Source organism: Arvicola amphibius, chromosome 7, assembly GCF_903992535.2.
Source record: "Arvicola amphibius chromosome 7, mArvAmp1.2, whole genome shotgun sequence".
Taxonomy (NCBI): domain Eukaryota; kingdom Metazoa; phylum Chordata; class Mammalia; order Rodentia; family Cricetidae; genus Arvicola; species Arvicola amphibius.
This window is the reverse complement of record NC_052053.1, coordinates 53,274,734-53,301,011: the sequence shown is the minus strand read 5'-3', so window position 1 is coordinate 53,301,011 and position 26,278 is coordinate 53,274,734. Positions and strand designations below refer to the sequence as shown.

The window sequence follows — 26,278 nt, the reverse complement described above, 5'->3', positions numbered from 1 at the left end:
TTTTGTGGTCCGGCCCATTGCGAGGGTGACAGGAAACCCTGTGCAGGGAGCGCCGCCATCTTGGACCAGCCCGAGGAGGATCCTGAGGGAGCCGCAGGAGCAGCCGCCGCCACCACCGCGCCTGCCGCCGGAGCGTCTGCAACCTCGGGCCAGCCCGCCTTCCTGCCGGGTCTCGGCCGACGGATCCCGGCCGCTCTCCCGCCGCGTCCGCACTCCGCTTCCTCGTCCTGACGTCCCCCTCCCGTCCGGAAAGCTGCCCAGCCACCAGCAACCCCCCAGGTAACCGAGGCCTTCCGCAGCGGGCGCCGGCCCCCGGGCCCGGCCCTTCCGAGGGGCGGAAGGGAGCCGGGAGGTGGGCGGGCGGCGCCCCGGACAGGCCCCGCAGCGGGCCGCGGCCAGCCCGTGGGGCGGCGGAGGGCGCCGGCCTGACAGCGCTCTGTGGGGCGAGCTGTCGCCCGCGCCACCCGGCCGGGCTCGTGCTCCCGGGCTGCGGTCCCGCTCCGAGGCGTGCGGGGAGAGTGTGTTCCCATCTCATCTGCCGGCCTGCGGGACACGGCCGCGGCCGCCGCAGGCCCGGGCCTCGCCGCCTTTCCCCGCAGCTTCACACCGCCCCCGCCCGCAGTGTTTCCCCACGCGTGTCACCGTCCTGCCACCAGCGAGCCCCAGTGGCGGCAGTCCCACCCCAGGCCACATCTTCCCCTCCGTACAAAAGGCAGCGCTTCGGCATCGCGCGCTGGCTCCCGTGTCCTTGTCGCAGCCGATCTGTGGTCGGGGATAGGGTCGGGGACAGTTGGCGAGGTCCTGTGAGTCCCTGTGAAGTCCCTGGACAGCCCGCGCGCCTTACAACCTACACAGCATCGAGAAATAACGAAGGAGAAAAGTTTTTGGCATCTTGAGCGTTTGAGAAAAGAAGGTGGCATGGGACTGCTTCGAGAGTTTGCACGCCACTGTGTGCCAGGCACGGGTTTAGGTGTCCTCACGTGTACCTTGCTCCGAGTGCATTTTGAGAGTTTTCCGCATTTTTTTGTAAGGGACGGGGGACGAACCGAGGCCAGAAGTTGTCATGTAGCTGAGTAATGACAGCACACGCGAACGGGCTCCTCCCCACACTAGCTGGTGTATTTTGTACTACACTACGTTCAGCGACGGTTGGACATACACGGTGTGACCGTTTCAGAGTAGTGGCAACTCAATTCCATTTTTCCTCTGTTTGCACTGGGTGATAACGTGTAACACCCAAAATCTACCATGTCAGCTGCTCCACTGGCAGATGCTCATTGGAGGAGAGGTGGTAGGATTTCCTCTTTTATTTGTGAAGAAAGCGCTGTGTTCTTGGTGGCTGCACAGCCGAGTGTTAGAAACTCTGGAAAGTTGTCGGTTCTGGCACGTTGTTCTAGCTACCTTTTATGTAAATGTGATCATCAAGGACAAGTTTGACCCCAGGGTAATCCAGCTTTGCTGCTTTCAACAGTTTTTCTGGGGAATTGCTGTAACTAGGAAGTGGCAGTACCAGAATAGGAATTCAAGGCATTTACACTCCAAAACCTTAACCTGCACGCTCTCAGGCGTGACCAAGTAAAATGCCCAAATTGTATAGCCACATCCTGGGTACTTAATTGACCCTAACTAGGTAGGTTAACACCCCAGATTCAGTGTCCTTATTTATAAAGGGAATAATTGTGCCCACATTTCAGAATTACTTCAAGGATTAAGCAGGCTTTAAAGAAAGCTCTTAGTACCTTGTTTGGCATGTAAGTGCCTCAGTGTCTCTGATTTTGCTAGGCTTATAATAGGTGTTTAATATCTGTTGAATGAAAGGAGCATGACTTTGGAATAAACCCTGGGCTTAATCCTACCTGTCTATTTAGTAGTATATAATCATCAGTATATCACTTTTGACCTGGTTTCCTTATTTGTAAAATGAATTTTTAGGATTAGAGATTGCTTATTAAGTAGCTGGTTTATATTAAGCACTCAATAAGTGAGTTTATTGTAAAGATATAAAAAAACCTTAGATTCTAATAACTATTGAAAATTTCTTGGAATTAGGCTATTTTTCTTTAAAAAAAAAGTCTGCTTTCTATTTTTTATCTTAAATTTTATACTTGTAAACTTCAACCTTGCAAAAGAGTTTGGACATTTCTTGCAACCAATTTTATAAGTATTATATTTGCATAGTCTTAGTAAGACATGTAAGATATGTTGAAACTAAGATGCTTGTGTCATTAAAATGTTAGCAACGGGGGAGGGGAGCTATTAAGGTGGCTAAGCAGGTAAAAGCTCTTGCTGCCAAGCTTGACAATCCGAGTTGGATTCTGGAACCCATGTGGTGGAAGAAGAGAATGAATTCCTGCTTGTTATCCTCTGACAGCCACGTATGTGCATACACATACACACAAAACAAACAGCTATGGAAAAAGCTGTGGCAGGAGAAATATTAGTATTAAGAGATAACTATATTATATATAATCTATTGTCTATAATGCTAGATTATATATAAGAGATGCTACATTTCAAACTTTTTAAAGTTTGCAAAATGAAGAAGTATATTGGGTATCAGTTTAATGAGCATTACTGTCGTATCACCCATTAGTTGGTGTCTGCGGTGAACAGTCTTGTTCTAGCTATGTGCTGCTCCTCCCAAAATCTTCTATATCATCAGGAACCTTTTTACTCTTAACAGTCCTTTCAAATGCAGGTTTCATATTTTTAAAGGTTGATAAAAGTACTTTTGTAAAAAAGAGTGTGCAGAATTGGAGTACCTTATTTCTTATTCATAGCATACTATCATTAGTGGGAAGATTTTGTCTTTTCTTTTTGGACGTTGTTAAGCAATCTGGTATTTTTTTAAAATTTATTTGCATTAATTTACAATTAATATACAAATGTATAATTTTAAATGACTTGTGGAAAGTTGATCTCAGAAATGGACAGGTTGTTTTCGAAAGTTGTAATACTATTATGGAAAGGAAATTGACCATTTTTGATTAGATTATTAGATTGACTATGGAAGCTTTATGTCCGCCTGGGTGACAAGTTGAGTAGCATTCCACTTCAGGGCTTCTAAGTAAGAATGCATCCATTCTTGAGTTCTGTGAATGCAGAGACAGTGTTACTTCCGTTTTTTGGTCATTGCGAAAACCTTTAGTAATGGTTTGTGCTTAGTAGATGATAGGTGTTTTCATATTGTTGGTGTTGGAATCATAAAAGTAGTCTTGTCTCCAGTAACAAAATGCACAAATAAAAGCCTAACACCAAAGAGTGATACTAAGAAAGACTTTAGATCACCAGCAGAATTTAGTGGGTTGCAGCAACACCACTTTTGGGTATGTATCCAAAGGATGCTCAACCGTGCTACAAGGACATGTGCTCAGCTATGTTCATAGCAGCTTTGTTTGTCATAGCCAGAACCTGGAAACAACCTAAATGCCCCTTGACCGAAGAATGGATAAGGAAAATGTGGTACATTTACACAATGGAGTACTACACAACAGAAAAAATAATGACATCTTGAAATTTGCAGGCAAATGGATGGAGCTAGAAAACATCAATTGAGCGAGGTAACCCAGACCCAGAAAGACAATTATCACATGTACTCACTAATAGATGGTTTTTAAACATAAAGCAAAGAAAACCAGCCTACAAGTCACAATCCCAGAGAACCTGGACAACAATGAGACTCTAAGAGAGACATACATGGATCTAATCTACATGGGAAGTAGAAAAAGACAAGATCTCCTGAGTAAATTGGGAGCATGGGGACCTTGGGAGAAGGTTCAGGGGAGGGAAGAGGTAGGGAGGGGAGCAGAGAAAAATGTAGAGCTCAATAAAAATCAAAAAAGAAAAAAAAAGAATTTAGTGGGTTGCTTTTCCCTTACTTTTGAATAGGTTATGTAAATATTGTATAGTGTTCTGAGGAATAGACTACAAAAATCATAGACCAGTGAATGACAGTGTATAAACAAACACATAAGGAGTTAAAATAGAAGCCTGAGAAAATGCCTGTTGCTATTGGGTGCTTTGATTTTTACTCTGAGGTCTGTACCTTTAAAACTAGTCATTTGGGGCTGGAGAGAGTGGGTAAAAGCACTTGCTGCTCTTGCAGATGACCCGGCACCCACATGGTAGCTCATAACCATCCATAACTCCAGTTTTGAGAGATCTGACACCTTCCTTGACCTCTGTGCCCACCAGACATTTGGGTGGTGCACATACTACACATGCAGGCAAAATGTTCATATCCATAAGATAAAAAATTAGTCATTTATATAATCTTAGGACAGGATCGGAATGTTTGGCACAACAGTGACTAGCATGTAATACATGTTTAGTAATCTTTTGCTGTAAACTATTGACTCTGGAATATATATGATTTTATTAAGTGAAAAGAACATGGTGCATGTGTGATTTTTGGTTTTTCATGATAGGGTTTCTCTGTGTAGCCTTGACTGTCCTGGAACTCACTCTCTCTGTAGCCCAGGCTGGCCTTGAACTCAGAGATCCACCTGCCTATGCTTCCCAAGTGCTGGGATTAACCGTGTGTGCCACCGCAACCCACCTATGTGGCATGTTTTATGCACTGATATATTCCATCTCCTCCTTCCCTCCCTCTTTCTTTCTTCCTTCTTTCCTTCCTTTCTTCTTTCTTTCCTTTCTCTCTTTCCTCAAGACAAGGTTTCTTTGTAGTTCTGGTTGTCCTGGAACTTACTTTTAGACGAGGCTGGCCTTGAACTCACAGATATCCACTTGCTTTTGTCTCCCAAGTGCTGGTATTAAAGGTGTTCACCACCATCACCTGGCAATATATTCTATCTTTAAATGAAGCTTGCATATCTCCTTGATTTAGGTATGTTTCATGTTGAGATTAAAATTGAGAGGTACTTTGTTAAAGCAGCATTAAGCATGCTTAATATTTAAAAGTGGCCACTTGATTACATAGTACAATTATCAGTGCTTATGGGGCATTTTGTGAAGATTTCTTTTGATAGTCAAGCGTTTACCTTTGCATGTCTTCAATAAGTTAGTTAGAGAACATCATGCTCTTTGGAGTTATGCCTCTGGGCTCAAGTTATAGGTCTGCCATTTACTAACTTTAGAACATTGGCCAAAGGAGTGAATTTCTCTAAAGCTCAGGTTCTTCAATTTCTGCAAGAAAATAATAATAGCTTTACAGAGTTGTGGGAATTAAGAATTAGTATAGGAAAAAGTAACAGATTATTGTATGCTTTATTACCAAATGTCCCTTATTGTTAACAGTAGATAAATAGTAAATCAATATTACTAATTATCTGTAGTTGTAGTTTCTTAATCTGTGCACACTCCAGATGTACTTATTTAATATTTCTTATTCAGAGTGTTACATTAGAAGCGAAGGAATGAAAGGTCTGTACCTTAAAGAGTCATGCTTCCTGGTACATAATCACCTGGAAGAGGCAGGGTGGTGCAGTTTTTAAAAGGGAATTTCTGTTATTAATAGTGCTGAATACAGTTATAGACTTGTCCCAAACTGCCTGAGCTAGACATACTACTTTCTTCTTGAGATCATTTCCTCATTTGTAAAATGAGGATACTCATAGCTGTCTTCTAAGGACAGCAGTAAAGATAAAGTCACTGTTAGAGTATTGCTTGGTGTTTATTAAGTGCCCCATAAATGGAAACTGTGGCAGTTGTGTTCTTAGTTTACAAATTGTTCATCGTGTGCTTAGTGGTGTGTGTTGTCGGAAATGCATCATTCTCTTTGTTTTCGTTTTTTTTTTTTTTTTTAAGCAAAGGCATCAAAGGAGATCTTAATGTCAACTTTATTCAAACAATTTTTATTAAAAAATGAAACAAAAGGTAACATTTCTTGTAGTCACAGTACTCAGAAGGCTGAGGCAGGAGAATTATAAATGCATAACATAGTGAGTCCCAGGCAAGTCTGGGTGAATAATGAGACCATGTTTCCACAAAGTAAAATGGGAAGAAAATGCATTTTAATGACACAAGTTATAGAATATTGCCAAGCTCTTTTTTTAAAATTAGTGGAAATTGTCCGTTGAGTGGATTGTGCTTTCAGTGTGAACTGGGACAATATTTCTTGCTCACATCCTCACTCCCTCTGCCTTTTTTTGACCTTTGAGCTTTTAAAGCAAATTTACCCTTACATAACAGGGATTCCCCCCCCCCCCCACCTCTTTTCAAAGCTAGGCAAAAATATTTTGTTCACTTGATCAGTCTCATGCTTTATGTTCAAGAAGTGAGGTTGAGAAAGCCTTTGTCAGAGCAATGGTGACTCCACTGTAAGTACATAGTTTGTTTTGATTCAGCTGTGCGGTTATTTAAAGTTTACCAGTTTCTTATTTTTGAATAAGAAGTTTTCTACATTTGTCTACAGAACAAATTTTGTGTTTATTTTCTTCTTTTCTTTTTATTATTTGTTTTGTTTTTTGAGACAGTGTCTCATGTAGCTCAGGCTATCCCTCAAGTTCATTATGTAGCTAAGGGTGATCTTCACCTTCTCAGTGTTGGATTATAGGCCTGTACCACTGGGTTTTGTTGATGTGTGAAGGTGGCTCTTGGTACATGCTTGTCAGACACTGCCAGTTGAGGTACTGTTTCCCCAGCGCTGTTTCCCCATTTCTCTTTTTAGGGTTTTTATATGGATTTGTAAAAGAAACTTGAGTCAAAAAATTAATGTGCAGAAGTGGAAACAAAGCTTTGGTGTTCATCCTGAAATAGTGATTACTTATTTGGAAAACTACTATATTATGTTTATTATTTAAAAACATTCTCAAAACTCATCATTTTAGTTGGTATTTAGAGAATGCTATGTATGACAACTAGCATGTACACAAATTGCCCAACTAGAATTGAGTTATAATTTCATGATTGTTCCTAGAACTCTTGAAGTTAGTTGACTTTGGGACTGTTTAAAAGCTGCAATTCTTGGGCATTGTGCTGGGGGCCTGAAGCCAGAGCCTTGTGCATGCTAAGCCTGCTTTCAACACTAAGATACAGCACAAGCCCTGTAAGTTTTATATTGTCTGTCTGTCTGTCTGTCTGTCTGTCTCCCTCCCTCCCTCCCTCCCTCCCTCCCTCCCTCCCTCCCTCCCTGTCTCCCTATCTCCCTCCTTCCATCCATCTATCCATTTGAGACAGGGTCTCTCTGCATAGGCCCAGCTGTCCTGGAACTCATTATGTAGACCAACCTGTCTTCAAACTCTGTCCCCCTGCCTCTGCTTTCTGAGTGCTGGGATTAAAGGCGTGTGCCACCACCCAGGTTAAGGCCAAATTTGAGTGCCAGCAGCATCTAGAAACGAGGTAGAGTTCGTGTTTCGGCTCCCAGCTAATCTAACTAGAAAAACTCCTCCTGGAAGAACTGGTTAAGGGAGTTTTCTACGATGTACAGGACTGACCATAAATGTGTCACAGCATGCAGGGTGTACTGGGAGCAAGGGATGAACTTGTGTTGAGTGTTATCTGTACAGCAAAGTGAGACCACCATGCATTATGTGAGTGTTCCTTAATTTTCTGCATTTAAGGATTTCTTTTCCTAGATTATTCACCTATTGCAGATGTTCTTTCTGTAGGTTTAATTTGATTATGTTGAAATTTTATTTGAAATATAATGTAAAGTTACCACAAAATATTCACTAAAACACTGGAAAGCAAATGCTTTGCCTTGGTATGTATGATTTTTGTCTTTCCTTATCTGAAAACTGGGAAGAAATTTTATTAGATGTTACTATCACTATTAGAATGTGTTTCTCTAGAACCTAGCACAGTATTAGATATATTAAGGCACTTACGTGAATTATTTAGGAAGACTTTTGTTCTTGAGACATAGGTTTCTTTATTGTCCAGACTGAACTCAAAAGCCTGGATTCAAATAATCTTTTAGTCTCCTGAGTATCAGCTGGGCCTAACATGCGTGCCATTGTGCCTGTGAGATTAAAGTTATTACAAGTAAGAAAGAAATGAAAAGTTTTTAGGCTGAGTATACCTGAGGACTAAGGAGTAGACTATGATCTTTGAAAGTATCTTAATATATACTTAATATATAAGCTTTTACATTTCATAACAGTGAGTGTAGCTTTATAACCTTTCTCAACTACTAGGATGATATACAGAAGGCACTTTATATGCTTTTAATAATTGAGTACTGTATTGAGTTGAGTTATGTGAAATTGCCAATAATAATTGTGCTCATTTTTAAAAGTCTATAGGAACAGCAATTTCAAATGATTCAATCTTAATTTTGACATCAGTTTGATTTGAATTACATGCTTGTTCTTTCTTTATACACTTTAGATTCTTTGCTAAGTACTGATTTAAAATAAAGGATGAAAGTTATTTTGTGTTTATGCTAGTGGTTACTTTTGATACTGTAGCTTATTTTATCAGGTAACAAGAAAAATCAGACCTTAGAGAAGGAACTGTCTAATGATGTTTGACTTAAATTTGTAGAGATTCTTTTCTTTAAAAAAATTTCCAGAATAATACTTGTTTTTGGATATTTCGAAATTTTGGTGTGTTTTGGAACATAGTTTTTTTATATTTTTGTGGATAATATAAGAATATTTAAGTAACATTTATTTAAGAGAATTTTTGATCACTTTGGGAATTTTACTGACTTAAATCAAAATTTTATTTGTGTAGTCAATGTGGTTTCTTAATATGTGTGATATGTTTAAGATGTGGGTATGAATGTATATTTACAATGTATTTTGCCTTTTGAAAGGGGAGCAGTGATGGGTTTAGATAATGTGTGTGTACTTTTTTCTGAAGTAACAGTTTTTTTTGTTTTGTTTTTAGTGCCACCATGGCAACTGCACCATACAACTACTCTTACATCTTTAAGTATATTATTATTGGTAAGTCTTTAACACGTGTATGTTTGTCCTCCAAAGAAAGTTAACACATTTATACACCAGTACTTAAACATACTGCTGCTGAAGATACATGATTTTCTGACTTCAGAACTAAAGCTTTTTGATGAGGATAAGTACGCCTTTTACATCGTGGCCCTGTATACTTCTCTAGTCTCTTTTTGGGCACTGGTGGAATGATAGTGATTTTTCTTCAGGGCTACCTCCAGACTTGGTAGTGTTGGGGATGTAATTAATTTCCCACTAGTGCTGAAATACCCCGGTATCATAAAAGTTTTCAAGTCCCTTTGAATTCCAAAATTGGTTGTATGTGTATATATAACTAGAGTATTTTTGTTTTCACTTAAGTGTCAAGACTTTGCTCACATTGTCTTACACTGTCTGTCCATGAATGTTTAGCATAACAGGTGAAAGCCCAGGTGCACTGGTGGTAGAGCTCCTATGGACCTGCCCTGGCTGCTGAGAACAAAACAAGCCGTAAATATAAAGAGAGCCCATGTCTTTTGCTTTGATGTCAGGTCTGTGTAGCTTTGTAAGATGGCATCTACTGTAATGTAGCAAGCAGTAAAAGAGAATAATGAGCTAGACTTCCAACATTTAGTTATTTATTTTTGCTTGCCCTTGGGATAGGTCATTTTTTTTTTTTTTTTTTAAAGATTTATTTATTATGTATACAGCATTCTGCCTGCATGTATGCCTGCACACCAGAAGAGGGCACCAGACCCCATTATAGATGGTTGTGAGCCACCATGTGGTTGCTGGGAATTGAACTCAGGACCTCTGGAAGAGCAGCCAGTGCTCTTAACCTCTGAGCCATCTCTCCAGCCCCCGGGATAGGTCATTTGTTTTTTTGTTTTTTTTTTTTTTTTTTTTTTTAAATATTTATTTATTTATTTATTTATTTATTTATTTATTATGTATACAATATTCTGTCTGTGTGTATGCCTGCACGCCAGAAGTGGGCACCAGACCCCATTAGAGATGGTTGTGAGCCACCATGTGGTTGCTGGGAATCGAACTCAGGACCTTTGGAAGAGCAGGCAATGCTCTTAACCTCTGAGCCATCTCTCCAGCCCGGGATAGGTCATTTGTATAGACCAACAAGTACACTTGGTCCCCACCTGCAAGCAGTTGAAACTAAAAAAGTCCCATTTCAGTAATTCTTTTGTCACAAGCCATGTATAGCTTGTTAGCTATTTACTAAACAGTATTTGCAGTCACATTCTATCCTAAAAATTAGGATAGTCAGTTTGCCTTTACTTCATTCTAAAGGAGTGAGACGCATGTGTTCCTAGTGGTCAGGTTCTGTGATACGTGAGGTATGTCCAGTGCAGCCGTCACTGCATATGATCATAGGAGTAAAACTGAGAAACAGAATTGCCGCCTGAAACATTTTCTTTTTTTAAACAGGGGATATGGGAGTAGGAAAATCTTGCTTGCTTCATCAATTTACAGAAAAAAAATGTAAGTTCAATATGAAAGGTAAAAAGATGAGAGCTTACTCTATCATCACATTCTCTACACCGGAAAAAGCGCCATTTTCAGTGTACTTTATGCATTTAATTATAACCTGTCTCCATATTTACTCTTGGGTTTTTAAAGGGCCATGACTTTTCTCTCTAAAGTTTGATTTTAAAGATTTATTTTTTTGGGGAGGGGGGCTGTGCATGTAAAAGTGCCCTTGGAGGGCAGAGACAGCAGATCCCCTGGAGCTGGGGTGAGTCACAGGTGGCTGCTGAGAACCAAACAAGACACTTCGAACTTTTAACTGCTGAGCCATATATCTGGCCCCAGGTGCAATAATTTTTTTTAATGGGTACATATAAAATGGAGTATTATTACCAGCATGTGTATATATATATAGTGGTTTTTGTTAAATGTATGATTAGACTCACTTTAATCTTTCTTTCATGTATATGTATATATTTAAAAAGACGGGGTCTCACTGTTTTGCTCTTCTCTTACTGGCCTGGAATAAACTATCTTTTATTTCATAAATAAAAATAGACCAAGCTGTCCTCAAACTAATTGACCTCTGCCTAACTCTGCCTTCTGGGTGCTGGGATTAAAGATGTGTACACCATGGCAGGCTGTTTGGATTTCTTGATAATATAAACGTAGAATTAGTTTTTAAAAATGTGTAAAATGTAAAATTTAAATAACCTTTTAAAATTTTTTTACTTTAAATATATCCTTCAAACTTTATTTATGTGGGTATATGCACATGCATGCATGTATGTGTATGCCATATGTGGGCTGGTACCTACAGAGACCCAAAGAGGGTGTTGGATCCCTTGGAGCTGGAGGTTATAAGCAGTTGTGAGTTGTTTAGTGTCGTGCAGGGAGCTAGACTCTGGTCCTCTGACAGGACAGCAAATGCTCTTAACCACTGTGACATCGCTCCAGTTCCCTACTGCCAAAATTATCATCTTAAGAAACATTTTCTTTTTGTACTGTATGTGTCATTTATCCACTATAATTAGTAGTTTTGGAATACTTATAGAATACTCTCTGTTTTTGTGACTGGTTAAGATTTAGAGTACAATTTTTATCTTGTGGAGAAAGAGGCCATGTGTTATAACTGATGAGATTGAGATTATGGCCTTTTTGTGCTTCTTACCAGAAAAGTTTTCTGAAATTTGTTTCTTTTCTTCAACAGTTATGGCTGACTGCCCTCACACAATTGGTGTTGAGTTTGGGACAAGAATAATTGAAGTTAGTGGCCAAAAAATCAAACTGCAGATTTGGGATACAGCAGGACAGGAGCGGTTCAGAGCTGTCACACGGAGCTACTATAGAGGAGCTGCAGGTGCACTCATGGTGTATGACATCACCAGGTACGATGGTGTCAGACTAGGGAGTCAGACCTCTGCTTTGGGCAGTGCGCTTTCTTTTTTAGTTTGTAATTGGATGACTGTAAATAGTTAATTTGGGTTTTATGGATTCTCCTCTAAAGCTGTGAAAAACTTAAATAATATGCTGATTTTCTTCACCTGAAGTTGGTTAAAGAAAGACCATGGGTAATGGATCAAGAAGAGCACAGTCTGAGAAGCAGCACCAGTTGCTTGCAGAAAGGTAGCTTTATAAAACTAACTTCAGGGGAGGCGAGCCAGCGTAAGGGATTGCTGTAGTCAGTCTTTGTGTTAAAATTGACAGCATCTAGCTGGGCAGTGATGGTGCACACTTTAATCTCAGCACTTGGGAGGTAGAGGCAGGCAGATCTCTGAGTTCGAGGCTACCCTGGTCTACGGGTGAGTTCCAGGACAGCCAGGACTGTTAACACAGAGAAACCCTGTCTCGAAAACCAAAAACAAAACAAAAACAACAACAAAAAATTGACACCATCTGCAGATAGGCCAAGTGAGGAGTGAAGTACTTAGTTTTGTTGTGGAAGCATGATAGACTGAAACAGATCCCGTTTCCATCTGTAGGCCAAAAAGAGGTTCTTTTTTTTTTTTTTTGATATATGTGACTTTTTGACATTTAGGTGGTGGTTTATACATAATATTTACTCATTTACTTAATTCATTTTTCTACCATGTATTGAAGTGACTTAAAACACTGCATCAGGATTCAATTCATGACAACATGGCTATATCTGGAAACTCAGAGCATTCGATATGAAGTCACAAAACAGGAATATGAAGGTTTGACTTTGGAGCATGTAGCAAACTGCCACTTAACTAGACCTGAACAGTTGTCTGCTGTAAGTTAGAAATGAACTTTCCTGGTGATGCACAGTGCCAGTTGAAAGCCCCTCTAGGAAGAGCCCATCTAAGGAAGTAGAGACAAGTGAGTGGGACCAACTGACAGTGGGAGATCTGCCTGGGAAAACATCCTATGCCATTTCATCTTGAAGAGCCAGAGAATACCTGAGCATAAGAGGACTCTGAGACCTTTACTGTAAAGGATCTCTTGTTGTGTAACTCCGTTGACTTTGACACACTCTAGAAAATACTGCCTTAGAATATTGATGGGGACTGGTTGTGATAATAGTACAGAAAGCCTCAGTCATTTCTCAGCAAACAGTAAAACAAGCCTAAGTCTCCCCCCCTGTTCTGGGCAGTTGGTAACATGATCAATATGGTCTTGTGGGGAGACTTTAAGAACCTGGCTGTTGAATAGAACTGCCTTATTTATGAACTATGACTGCATTCCTGTGGACTTACATTTAACATTCCATACATTATCAATATACTTAAATATGATGATGTATGCTTAAAGTACAATTTGTTTTGCTTTGAAAACATTTTTTAAGCATAGTAATACTATGGTAAAATTTATATGTATTCAAGTCAAAAGCATTTCATATGGACACAGCAGAAATGTCCATCAGGTAAAGAAATGGATACACAGCAGGTGGCATATCCACACAGTGAACTTTCTTGAGCTGTAGAAAGGATGACTGACATACGTGCTCTGTGTAAGTGAAAAAGGCCACATGTGATTCTGTGTGTTTATCTAGATTAGGCAAACTCCTAGAGGCAGTAAGAAAATTGCAAGGGCATAGGCATAGACAGTTATTAGGCACAATGTTTCTCTTTTGGGGTCCAGTGAATGTTCTAGAATTTGATAGTGGTGATACTAAAAGTAAATTGTATTTTTAAAGGGTTCATGGTGATTCATTGTATCTCAATATAATTTACTGAAAAAGTAAATTTTTAGGTGTTAGGTTTGTAGGTGACTAGACCGTTCATAGTCATAGGTTGGTGGTAGAGTCATGACACTATTTTCCACCAATTTTTTTTGTATTAATCTTTGACATTTGCAACTTAGAAGTTCTTGCTTTAATTATACCTTTTATTTTTGGCATTTACTGTAATTGTTACAAGGCACTTTATTGTTTTTTATCCTGTTAGTTGTTTTGCCAAACAGTCACAGTGCAGTTAATATGTTAATACCTAGGTGAATGTATTTTGAAGTCAAGAAGTAGAACGCCAAGCCATCCTAACCCAGAGCTGGTCTGTGTTTGGATTTATTTTCTGTGTTAGGGCGAGCTGAACTAGTGCAGATGACACAGTGCTTCTTATTTTATTTTTTTTGTTTTTTTGAGACAGGGTTTGTCTGTGTTGTCCTGGCTGTTCTGGAACTCTCTGTAGATCAGGGTGGCCTCAAACTCAAAATATCTGCCTGTCTCTGCTTTCTTTTAACCTGCTGGTATTAAAGATGTATGCCACCACCGCCTGGCTGACAGTATGCTTTTTAAACTTGCTCAGATGAAGTGGAAGAATGTTGCAGTCTGAATCTTCAGATGATCTAACTGCTGTAAATAAGATAGACAGTGTAAACTAACTTTCTGGTAGCTGAGGTCTTGAATTTCTACAGGAACATTTTTTTCTTTCCTGTATATTAGCTTACTCCAGATTAGTAGACTGGGCATGGTGCCACATGCCTATAATTCTAGCATTTAGGAGGTAGAGGCAGGAGGATCACAAGTTGGAAGCCAGCCTAGGAAACACTCTCTGAAAAAAAGAAAGGAAAAGAACAGTGTAGGAAAGATGAATTAATTTAGTATTACTAATTTAGTATGACTGTCTTATTTCTGCATGAAAATTTTAATTTGAAGGTAGATGCAGAAATTTTTCCCATGTGTATATTATTAGCTAGACATTTTGGTATTTTTCTTCATTTTATGATTGATAACCTGGATGATTTCAAGGAATGTGTCTAAATTGCAAATCTTGATTCTGAATTTTTTTTTTGTTTCTTGTGTGTATATCAGTCTGTTTATGTATATGCTTTTAAATACTTCTGATATCATTAGTATAGTTGGACATCGAGCTATTTAAAAATATTGAGTTTGTGCCAGGTATGATGGCACACACCTGTAACCATGGGAGGACTGAGAGAAAGTTGGTTCTATAGGAGAAGGAATATGGCTTGGACTACATACACAGTACGACCTTGTTTCAAAATGCAAAACAAAGTTTGACTAGATTTTTGAGTCATGTTGGTTCTGTTATAGCGTTCTTTGGAGTAACCATCTGGTCAGGGTAGAAATGCATGTAGTTGGGATCTTCCATTTAGTCTGTATATTATGTATATATTGACATGAGCTTGTTTACTTGCATCTTTTTTTGAGACAAGGTCTCACTGTAGTACAAGCTGACCTTTAATTCATTTATAGCCATGATGGCCTCAAACTCAGGTCACTTCTGCCTTGCCCCTGCCTTTAATTGCTGGAATTGCATGTGTGTGACACATCATATCTGGCTGTCTTCTTTTTTCTGTATAAATGGCAATTGTATGTAGAAGTCAACACATTCTAATTTTAATTTTTGCAGAAGAAGTACATATAACCACTTAAGCAGCTGGTTGACAGACGCAAGGAATCTCACCAATCCAAACACTGTAAGTCAACACCTTACTCTATAAGAAATCTAAAATCAGTTAACCCAAACAGGCAAGCCCTTTAATGGTGAGATTTTGTTATTTGGGTACTATGAAAAAGACACCATTCATTCATTAATTCACATTTTCTTTGGTGCTAGAGATCCAGGCCTCATGTATGCTAGGCAGATTCTCTACTATGAAGCTATGTCCCTAGCCCCAGGTGTCTTTATTTTATTCTTAAGGTGATTGATGAAAACTTTTATTTTTTTTCAGTTTTAGTTGTATTCAGGTTTTTCATTTTATTATACTTGTTATGGTTGGATCTAAAAAAATAAGTAAAAGCTGTGAATGAGTGGTGCTCTAGGTAGAGATCTTATAATCTGAAATATTTTAAAAAAACATCTGGGTTAAGTTTGCCTAGTTGGAGGAAACTAGGCAAAACCGAGCAAGGACTCTCTTTTATTTTTATAATTGCATGTAAATCTCATAATTATCTGAATAGAATGTCAATTAAAAGTTAATTATTTCACACACCTTGTAGACCATGGTTGCCTCGAACTTACAGAGATCTGCCTGTCTCTGCCTCCCAAGTGCTGGGATCAAAGGCGAGCGCCACCACCGCCTTGCTGAGTACTAACTTCTTAGCCTGAGAAGATAAGGAGATGTTAAAGGACAGCTGCCATATTAACCCCACAGCCTACAAAGATGAACTTTCTTTTTCTCTGGTCCAGAAAGGGTTATTGTCTAGTAGAGAGAGAACCTTCAGGTTTACAGAGAAACCACAAAAGCACCTGAAAGGGGCTGGAGAGATGGCTCAGAGGTTAAGAGCGTTGCCTGCTCTTCCAAAGGTCCTGAGTTCAGTTCCCGGCAACCACATGGTGGCTCACAACCATCTGTAATGAGGTCTGGTGCCCTCTTCTGGCCTGCAGGCATACACACAATATTGTATACATAATAAATAAATAAATAATAAAAAAAAGCACCTGAAAGATGAATTAGAAATGCAGTGAATGGTGCAGTGCCAGTGAGCAGGATGTGCAGGACTTTATGGAGAAACCAGCGGGGTCTGAGGGTCCCTGCGGGAATAGTGAGGGTTAGGTCTCTCCCTCTCACTTAGCTCTGAACCTCCTGCATCTGACAGAGGCTGGGCCCGTAACTGTGTAGATGAGTGGTAAGAGTGTGACTAGCTAGTGTGGACCTAGGGCTTTCATTTCCATTCCTTCTAAACTCGTGTTGCTGTGTGTACACACCTGTGGATAAATGTGCAGCGTTTTTCTGTGATAACTAAAACCCGAAAACAGTCCAGCTGCCTACAGACAGGTGAATAGCAAAAAACAGTTTGATGCATTTACACTGTAAGTCCTACTCAGCCACACGGAGGAAGGATTTGTGGTAACAGCATCTGCTCTAATAAATCTTTCCAGGTTTTGGCTGAATTTAAAAAGTCTTAAAGGTTTGCATATTCTATGTACATTGACATATTTCAAAATGGCAGCATCTTAGATAGACGGAGAACAAATTAGTGGTGGCAGGGGTTTGTTAGTGATGGGGTAAGCGGATGATTACGGGAGAAAGAGTGCAGAGCAGTTTGTGATGATGTGATAGTTCTGTGCCCTGATTATGCTGACACAAACTGTAACTGTGTTAGCACTGCACACACAGAACCACACATAGACACAGCCACAATGAGAGTTTGAAAAGCTGGTGTCTAGGGACTGTAACTGCACCAGTGTTAGTTTTCTGATTTCACAAGTCTATTGTGGCTCCGTAAGTTGTAACCCTTGAAGAATACTAGTAAAGGTATCATACCTCGCGATTCTATTTTGTTAAGTCTATTTTCCCTCAAGTAAAATGTTAAAAATTCATTATAAGATTCGTTGTGGAAGCCGGGCGATGGTGGCGCACGCCTGTAATCCCAGCACTCGGGAGGCAGAGGCAGGCGGATCTCTGTGAGTTCGAGACCAGCCTGGTCTACAAGAGCTAGTTCCAGGACAGGCTCCAAAGCCACAGAGAAACCCTGTCTCGAAAAACCAAAAAAGATTCGTTGTGGAGATTTAGTGAGCCATGTTGTTTCACCTTTAGAATCCAACCATCTCTTCAGAGGAAGACAATGTGTTTTGAAGCTCTTTGGTTTTTATGTAGAAATTATGTATTTCTTGTTGTGGCTGTTAGTGTTTTTGTGCTCTCTGTTGTTAGCAGACTATAGGCTCTCAAGGTATACAGTGAAATCTGCAGGTTGATGTGTAGTTGGGAAAGAGGAAAAAAAACACTCCTGAGGAGGGTGGTGGTGGGGTAGAGTGCTGGGGATTTGTTTTGTTTTGTTTTGTTTTTCGAGACAGGGTTTCCCTGTAGTTTCTAGAGCCTGTCCTGGAACTAGCTCTTGTAGACCAGGCTTGGCCTCGAACTCAGAGATCCGCCTGCCTCTGCTCCTGAGTGCTGGGATTAAAGGCGTGCACCACCACTGCCCGGCTAAGTGCTGGGGATTAAAGCCAGACTCTGTGCCTGCTAGGTCAGTGCTCTGCCCATACTCCTTAGGCTAGAATGCAGCATTTCTTGATTTGAATACCTTTCTTTATTTTTTTCCCCCTCCAAGGCAGGATTTCTCTGCAGCTTTTTTAGAGCCTGTCCTGGAACTAGCTCTTGTAGACCAGGCTGGCCTCGAACTCACAGAGATCCGCCTGCCTCTGCCTCCTGATTATAGGCGTATAGGCGTGTGCCACCACCACCTGGCCTTAATGATCCCCCCCCCCCCCCACCCGTTTCTCTGTGTAACAGTCCTGGCTGTCTGGCTGTCCTGGAACTCACTTTATACACCAGATTGGCTTTGAACTGACTAAGATCCACCTACCTCTGCCTCCCAGGTACTGGGATTAAATGGTGTGTGCCACTGCCGCCCGTCTATATTTGATTTTTTTAATTGACTATTTTTAAAATGTCCTTATTTTATTGTTTGGTGACTGTGAACTATATATGAGCATTATTTTTTATTCTCAGTGGTCACTGGCTCTTTGATGAATGTTCTTTATTGTACAAGTTAACTTGTATGGAAATGATACTCAAGAAAAATTAGTTCACTGAATCCAGACATTTGAAAGTGGAACAAAGAGCCAAGCACTAATTTTATGTAGAAAAAATGTTGGGAAGCAAAGCACCTTTTTGTTGAAATCATTGATTCCTAACATATTTGTATCTGATTGGAAGGGGCAGAGAGGTAAAAGAGGGGCTGGCGTCTTTCCTTTTTATGCCCTGAAATAAGGACCAAAACACCTTTGTTTCCCAAGGCTACCTTTTTTGTATCTAACTTTGACATAATTTTACTTGTGTGGGTGACTCCAAAGTAGACAATAGAGGTGTGATATTTGACCAAGTATTTGAGCCTGTTGCATATGTACCCTATCTCCTGCCTCTTCCACAAACAGACACAAACATTGGTGATGAGTTGGTAGAAGTCTATACCTCTCCCGGGATAGTGTCAGCAAGGACATAGTTTTGTTTCCAGGTCACAGTTTACATTCTCTTAGGGTTCTAATGCCCCTTTTGCTAACTCTTTGCCTTAATTGCATTTAATGGAAGATAATTACTGTGACCCTGAAGGAAATTGAACTAGCCGTTTTTAAGCTTCCTCAGGGTCCCAGGATCTTTTGAGCCTCTGAAAGCCACACACATTCTCCAGGGGATATTGATTTTTATTGTTCTTATGTACTTAATTCTAGACCAGGGAACAAACTGGATGTGGGCCACAGTCACTTAATAACTTGTTTTTAAGTGGCTTACTTTTCTATAAGGGGTCTATAACAACAGTAAAAACAATATTCAACAAAAGCTTTGTGGGGACCACAAACCTGAAAATAGACTTTGTCTTTACAGCAGGTTGTCAAACCCTGGCCTGATTTGCTGCCAGAGTCTTTCCTAGTGCAAACCTTTATGGGTCTGCAGTCCAGGGTACTTAGGGCTCCTTTTTCTCCTGTCAGGACTTCTGTATTTGAGAATTTTAATGGTTATTTTTGTTCTAAGGTGTCTTTTCTTCTGTTTACAATTTAGGTAATAATTCTCATAGGAAATAAAGCAGATTTGGAAGCACAGAGAGATGTTACCTATGAAGAAGCCAAACAGTTTGCCGAAGAAAACGGTGGGTTTAAGACAGCATTCATCCTTGGGAAAGTATTAAAGGAAAGGTGATTTTGATCATGCAAGTTATTGTATAGTTTCTTTTCTTCTCTTTTTTTTTTTTAAATGTGGACTGTTCAGTACTCTCAGTGAGGAAATAGTGTTTCTATGATGCATGTTAGTAGTGGTGCAGCTGCTGAATGACAGGCACAGATCTGCCCTGTCGCTCAGATGCCTGCGGGACTGTCGGTGGGGGCCTTGTCAGGTGTGACTGAAGAATGCTCTTGGCAGTCTGCAATGGCCTAATTATAGTCTGAATTTTATTTTTAGGCTTATTGTTCCTTGAAGCAAGTGCAAAAACGTAAGTATGGCTGAAATGTAGGTGATGTGGGTTCTGAGTAGAACCGTGTGCTGTGTTAAGTGGATGGCCTCTGCAGACATGCACATGAATTACACTGCAGTGAGGGTATGTGCATTTCGTGTCAGGAAGGACAGCAGCAGACACTTCTGTTTCACACTGCAAGAGAATGCGAAGTTCTGTTCCTTCAAGGTTGTAGCTTATTGTGCCCGTTGATAACCCAGGTTAATAAATGAAATTATGCTTACTTTTCACAAGTGTTTGACTTTCACAACCAAGGTTGACCAACGTGTTTACACAGCACTTGTGATCACCTTAAGGAGTGACTCAAGGACACACTCAGTGGCTAATGAGGTACAGTGAATATTTCTGATGATCCTTGGAGTCCCAGCATCGATCCCAGCACTCCCAGTCATAGTTCTCTGGTATCACACCAGGCAAGGGCAGACCAACCTGTTTGTGTTTATTTACTTCTGCTGTTAATCCCAAGAGAACTGATGTGTGAACCTGGCTAAGCATGACTGTGTCACCACTACATGATAAAAATCACAAAATGATGGAAACCTGGAATCCTCTCAGTATATTTGGAGAAACTTTAGAGAACCTGCTCTCACGAGAGTGGCTATCTCAGTCATCACGTAATATGCTAGCATAGCACTGCTGAGTAGAAGATTCATTGTGCAAACCAAACTTAGAAATAGCTCAGTACTGTGTTGTGTGCTCGCCACCAAAGCCATTTCCCACATTGTTCTCTTAGCTCAGTTTTTGGTAATCTCTTATTAGATGACAGTGGCTTAAGTGGAAGACATCATGGCGGTTCACTATTAGCAGAAGGTCAGTGTAAATGTCTTACGTTTTCTAGAAAGCTGTGGGTTGTGAATAAAGTTGTTGATTGTCTCTTAGGGGAGAGAATGTAGAAGATGCTTTTCTTGAGGCTGCCAAGAAAATCTATCAGAACATTCAGGATGGAAGCCTGGATCTGAATGCTGCCGAGTCTGGTGTACAACACAAACCCTCAGCCCCACAGGGAGGACGGCTAACCAGTGAACCCCAACCCCAGAGAGAAGGCTGTGGCTGCTAGTGACCTCTTTGCTCTGGCCCTCATTTGACCTTTCACATCTGTCTGTTGGAAGCAGTACTTTTTACTGCCTCCTGGTCTTCTGTACATCTCACTGGGTTTAATTAAAAAAAGAAAAAAACAACTCTTGTAAAAACAGTTTAACAATACTAAACTGCTAAACAACTAGTTGTAATCAGGTTCTCAAAGGCAAGTAGAGTAATAAATCTCTCCTGCATGGTAAATCTAGACTTTCCCCCTTTGATTGTCCTCGTGATAGGTTTGTCACCAATATGATTTAAACTGAGCACTGATGCGGGACTCGATTTTTACCTTCCCTTTTGGCAAGGCTTTGTCTCACTGTATGGTTTAAATTTGATCTCTTCAGCCTTTCTCCCACCTTTAAACTGTTAAAGTCTGTCTGTTGTAGTCAGAAAGTTCATTGCTGTGGAATGACTTCCAGTGGCAGAGAAAAGGGAGTCTGTAACTGCTTTTGTTTTTGTTGGATAAATTCCCTGTTGTAGGGGTGGCATTTTTCTTGATGCTGTTTGCTTCTGTCTTAGCCTTGCACAGGGAAAAATACCCATTTATCTTTTTTTGTGCTTAATTAATAGCTTTATCTTTTTTTTTACACCATTTTATCCTTTTCTCTTTAACAGAACGTAAATATGTATAAAATTTGAAGGAACCTAACTAACAATATCTTCTGTGTATATTATTTTAATGAAGAAAATAAATTGATTACTGGCATTGGAACAGTATAAAATACCAGTTTGTACAGTGTGACCTATATGTGACCATGTTACTTTCTTCCGTCTCACACAAGGAAATAAGACACAGCTTCAGTTTCACAAGTGATACTGGCTCCACCTTGGTGCTGGCAGTGTTTGGGGACAGACATAATTCTGGAAAGAGCTCCTGGCATCAGCGGAAACACTAGCGGATTCTATTCCATCTTTGCACTGTGGCTTACCTGCTGATTTTCTTAACTGTTCTTGTGTAATCAACAATGTGCTAACCTGCTTTTCTTTTTGTAAACATTTTGTTACAGGCTGCATTCTTGCCTTACTGTATAGAAAAAGGAAGAAGGCTGGGTTTAATATTGCACATTTTAAGCTTTTATACTTTTATCTTGGAATGGTCAACTTCTGGACCAGCTAGCCGGAACCACAGGTCTGCTGTTAAGGGATTTTAAATTGTGCATTTTTAACACTAAGGTGAAATAATTTAATGCTATCACTTGTGTTCATAGCATGAGGGGCTATTTTATGTCCTGCTAGTGTAAATTGTTTAGTAAAAGGGAAAGTGTCTCTAAATGTGTATGCTGACATAAAGTTACTACTTTGCACTGGGTAGTCGGCCACAAAAAGAACACTTTGTAAGAGAAACCTTTAGAAGGCATCTGCTTTACTCAGTTCTTCATGGTTGGTTTCTAGCTGAGTTGAAAGTGGCTATGATTCAAGAGGTCGTTGGAAGTGCTCACAGGGAAGCCTAGGTACATTATATAAAATGCTCTCAGCTCAATGTTGTGTTTAAAATTCACATTTTAAATCCCTCTTTACCAGACACTAATGAAAAAGTACATCTTTCTGGATTATAAATGTGGTAGTTCCAGAGTTTTGTATAGTCAATGTTAAATAAAAGCCAAAACTGGAATGTGCAGAAAATAGGATTTGGTTTATTTGTGGATTCTCCTTTTGTCTTTGTTTAACTTAAAGGATTCCTGGAGTAGATTGGTATATTCTGTTAAAGACTTAGAGCGATCCGTTTGCTTACACTGTTGCATCACAAGGGATTCGCCCAGGGACCATGACCTGCTGGTGTGTGTATATATTTACAAAAACAAAACAAATTACCCATCGGGGTACAAGGTAGCAATCAATCAAACTAAAGACTTCGACTTGTGTAGGTGCAATGCCCTGACTCTCAGTTACGGTGGGTCTTGTTTTTGTGACAGAAGGATTTATTCAGACTGCTGTACTCTTCGTTCGATGTAACAAAATGCTATTATCTAAATATTTGTAAATAAAGTACCTGTATCTAGATTAAATTGAACATAGTTGCATTATTTTTGACCTGTAAAACTTTATTCAGATGACTATTTGGTATGAACTGTCAGTTTTTATTGCAGCATTGTGCTTAGTGTATGGCGAGGTCTGTGTAGCTCAAAACTACTAATTGAGCTGGAGTTCCATCCTTGTATATTGTATCTTTGAGGCCAGCACATTGGTGGCTAATAGTGTTCTCTCTTCACTGTATGTGGGGCCAAATTCTATTTGCACGTGTAACACCGTGTAATAAACTTGGGAGTGTAAGATAGAGGAGCAAACTGTCATATTGCAACATCTGTGTGCCAGACGCTGGGCAGAGTGGATTTGTTAATTTTTAACCCCCAAGAGCTTGTGCAAGTGCATGCTGCTCTGGTGTTGTGACTGCTTTCACTATGGAGGAGCTGCTCTGGTAGTGCTAACTAGTGCTCATCTGCGTCAGTACTCTAGCAGCGTTGAGCTGTTTTTCTGAAGTCATAAAGTGTGGAATGCAATGATGGAGGGAGTTGGTCAGTGGTGGTCGGTCACATTGTACTAGTAAAAGGTTATACAAGGTTTCTTTAGAAAGATGTCCTTTTGGAACTGGCAAGTTTTTGGTGTATGCAGTGGATCAAACTCAAGACTTTGCACATACAAGGCAAGCATTACGCCACTGACTTACATCTATGGAAGGGTGTTTTTGAAATCAGGTGTTTTGTTTCATACATTCGTTACCTCACTTTCTCAATAAGCTTATTGAAGCTTTTTTTTTTTTTTTGCCTGTACGTCTGTTTTAAATGTGGCCTTAAAAGAAATAGATGGTTTAAGTTCCTTAACCATAAACAGAAAAAATTCAGATAGTTCCCATTCCTACTTATGTGGAAGTAGAGATGAAGGACTCATATGACAGTTATTTGGTCCAGGCCCAGAAAACTGTGTTCCCAAACCTTGTCCATAACTGTGATTATAATCAGCCGATGCCTTTAAGCATTTTGCAAAGATGTAAAGTGAAAGAAAGAACAGGAATACAGAAGACATGTGTTGGAAATACATGCCTTCTGGAACATACTGTGCAGTAATAAGGTGTGACTCCCATTATCTCTATTATAATATTTACCCCGCATCTTAATGGTTCAGCTGTAACCAGACAGCTTAGTGAGAATATATATTCCTTATGGTGAGGGGCTATTGGGCAGTGCTGACTGTGGCTCAAAGACTGTCCAGTCAGTCACCAACATCATTAGGACGGTTAGAGCCACACAACTTTGACAGGGTTGGTTGGTCATTTCTAAAGAGATGTAGCGATCACAGTTGAGCTGTTAGAGTGCTTAAAGGTTGACTGATAGACATTTATCACCAGAGCTGAGTCTCCAGAATACAGTCTTGATGTTTTCCACCAGAGAATTACTATTTTAGTAGGCTAAAGAAAAGCAGTCTTAAGTGCAGCGGTTTCCCGATGGAGACTTCTGAAGAAGGAAACACTCCCTGCTAAGAAGATCAGGTAAAGATGGGAAAAAATGGAAGAAGTCATTGTCATAACCTGATGACTTACCAAAGAACGCTCTGTGAAATGTCAAACAGACCCAAGTTGGCTGTACCGTTTATTTTCATATTAAAAATAATTTTGATCAGAATCTGAAAATAACTTATTAAGCCTTGGGGCTTTTAGTACATTCTTTTTTCATGGTAACTAGACATAACAGTTATGGACTCAGGAGGAACAAAAACTTTTCAAGGCTGGGGGAGAAAAATATTCTGGTTTAGACTTTATACATCTAGTCCCACAGGTATTTACAAAACTTCAGTGTAAACAGTACAAACACAAACTACAGTGCAGTCTCAGAGTCTTTGATTCACAGGATCCTGGTAATATATTGACATTCCAATTAGAAAGTGAGGTAGGAGAGTAGTTATTTCCTCTTAAGCTCACACAAGACCGTATTCCTGACCTCGGCTGAGGCTTCTTTTCCTACAGTAAGAAGAAGCAGAATTAACCCCCTTTAGCAGGACAAGGCTGTAGAGAATGTGGTGGTGTGATGACTGCTAAAGTAGCTTGCTGAAGGACCTCTGGAACCTATTCTGTAGTGTGGGGGACTGAATCTGGGGATGTGTACGTACTAAGCCAGGGCTCTATCATTAAGCCCAGTTTGTAGCCCCAAGATGTTCTAAGATAAACTTTACGAAATAACTAAAAGGTGACTAGTTCTTTTCCTGGAGCTGCCAGATTTACAAATCTTCCAATTAAATGCAGGGCTGCTAACATACCCTGCAAGCAGGAAACTCAGCGGTGGTAACTGTGTGGTTCTGATGGACCTTGCAGAACTTGGAAGGAGCTCTGAGAAAAATGAAAAACAGTTTTAAGCACAGAAGTCAGCCCCCAACCCCAGCCCAATTCAAGGCTTCTTCTCTCACTGGCCCAGATGACAGACAGCCCCAGACTGAAACAGTGTCCACAACTCCCCTGTACCTCTTACGTAGAGCCCTTCAAAGCTCGTGTATTTTTCTGTACCCACAGCCTGTTCTTACTAAGCACTTAACTGAGTCCATTAAGTTCTGGAGGGCCTTTACCTGACTTGTCTCCACTACAGGTGTTAAGGTAATCTTACTGAAATCTCAGTCCTGCTGCTCATTAGTCTTGTGACTCATAAGCTATTTGCCCTCCTTAGGCCAATTACAGAAGCAACTGTCCTTGGACATTCCTTGTGTTTTACACTTGGGACACACTGCTTTCTGGTAAAGGTAGGTTAGCCTGTATGTCCTGATTTGTCCTTTGCTATATCCTCGACCTGTCATTTACCATTTTATATAGTACCTTACCTACACAAAGGGACAAAATGTACCTTCCAGAATGTAAAAATTAAATGGGATGTTGATTGTACAGTGTTTAGCATGTTTAGCCTGGAAATGGAAGCCATTTTCTTCTCATCAATAATGTGCTACTGTTGGCCTGTTCCATGAGTTACTTTATATTCTTGTTAAATGGTTATTAAGTCCCACACAGAAACCCTTGTGAGATCCAGAGTTTATAGTAGACAGTGAAGAGGTCTGCATTCAAATGTCTTTTGAGAATTGGGCACCATCTAAAACCCAGGGAAACCCAGACTTGACCTCACAGGTCAAAGTTTTTACTTCTAAAAATGTGTTACAGCTTTTTTGCCTGCATGTAAGTATCTGCACTATTTGGGTGTCTGGTGCTGGTGGAGAAAAAGGGTGTTGTTGGGTCCTCTGGAACTAGAGTAACAACAGATGCTTGAGAGCCACCATGTGAGTGCTGGGAACTTAATCCCGATCCTCTGGAAGAGCAGTCAGTGCTCTTACCTGCAGAGCCATCTCTCCAGCACTGAAGGTCTAAGTTCTACATGGATCAAGTAGAAAATAAGGAAATAAGTCAAGGACACAGACAAACTGGCTGCATTTCTCCTGGGTCATGCTATCCAGTTCTAGTTCACTGACTAAGCCACCAGCTTAGGTGCAAAAAGACTAGGTAAACTTTCCCAGAGATTTCCAAGACAAGTGACAGCGACATTAG

At 40.2% G+C, this 26,278-nt stretch overlaps 2 protein-coding genes across 11 annotated transcripts in view; one reads left to right on the top strand and one right to left on the bottom strand.

Annotated features, from left to right (window-relative positions):
- Rab14 (RAB14, member RAS oncogene family) lies at positions 1-22,777 on the top strand. 3 transcript variants are annotated; one of them, XM_038337146.1, is made up of 8 exons: positions 1-279; positions 8,794-8,852; positions 10,278-10,331; positions 11,527-11,704; positions 15,152-15,218; positions 19,242-19,329; positions 19,638-19,668; positions 20,569-22,777. In XM_038337146.1, the coding sequence occupies exons 2-8, from the start codon at positions 8,801-8,803 to the stop codon at positions 20,744-20,746; spliced, it is 648 nt and encodes a 215-aa protein (XP_038193074.1). In that variant the 5' UTR covers positions 1-279; positions 8,794-8,800; the 3' UTR covers positions 20,747-22,777. The 3 variants fall into 3 exon arrangements, with proteins under 3 accessions (XP_038193074.1, XP_038193073.1, XP_038193075.1); XM_038337145.1 differs by lacking the exon at positions 1-279 and adding an exon at positions 6,214-6,278; XM_038337147.1 differs by lacking the exon at positions 1-279 and adding an exon at positions 6,926-7,006.
- A 1,560-nt stretch (positions 22,778-24,337) lies between these two features.
- Positions 24,338-26,278, bottom strand: part of Cntrl (centriolin) — an 88,463-nt gene continuing 86,522 nt past the window's right edge. For 4 of the 8 annotated variants that reach the window (XM_038337136.1, XM_038337138.1, XM_038337137.1 and 1 more), the window contains one exon: positions 24,942-26,104. In XM_038337136.1, the coding sequence (XP_038193064.1) occupies positions 25,892-26,104 (213 nt within the window). In that variant the 3' untranslated portion in view covers positions 24,942-25,891. Of the gene's footprint in view, positions 26,105-26,278 lie in introns of all 8 variants that reach the window. The other 4 variants (XM_038337140.1, XR_005286222.1, XM_038337139.1 and 1 more) reach the window with 4 other exon arrangements.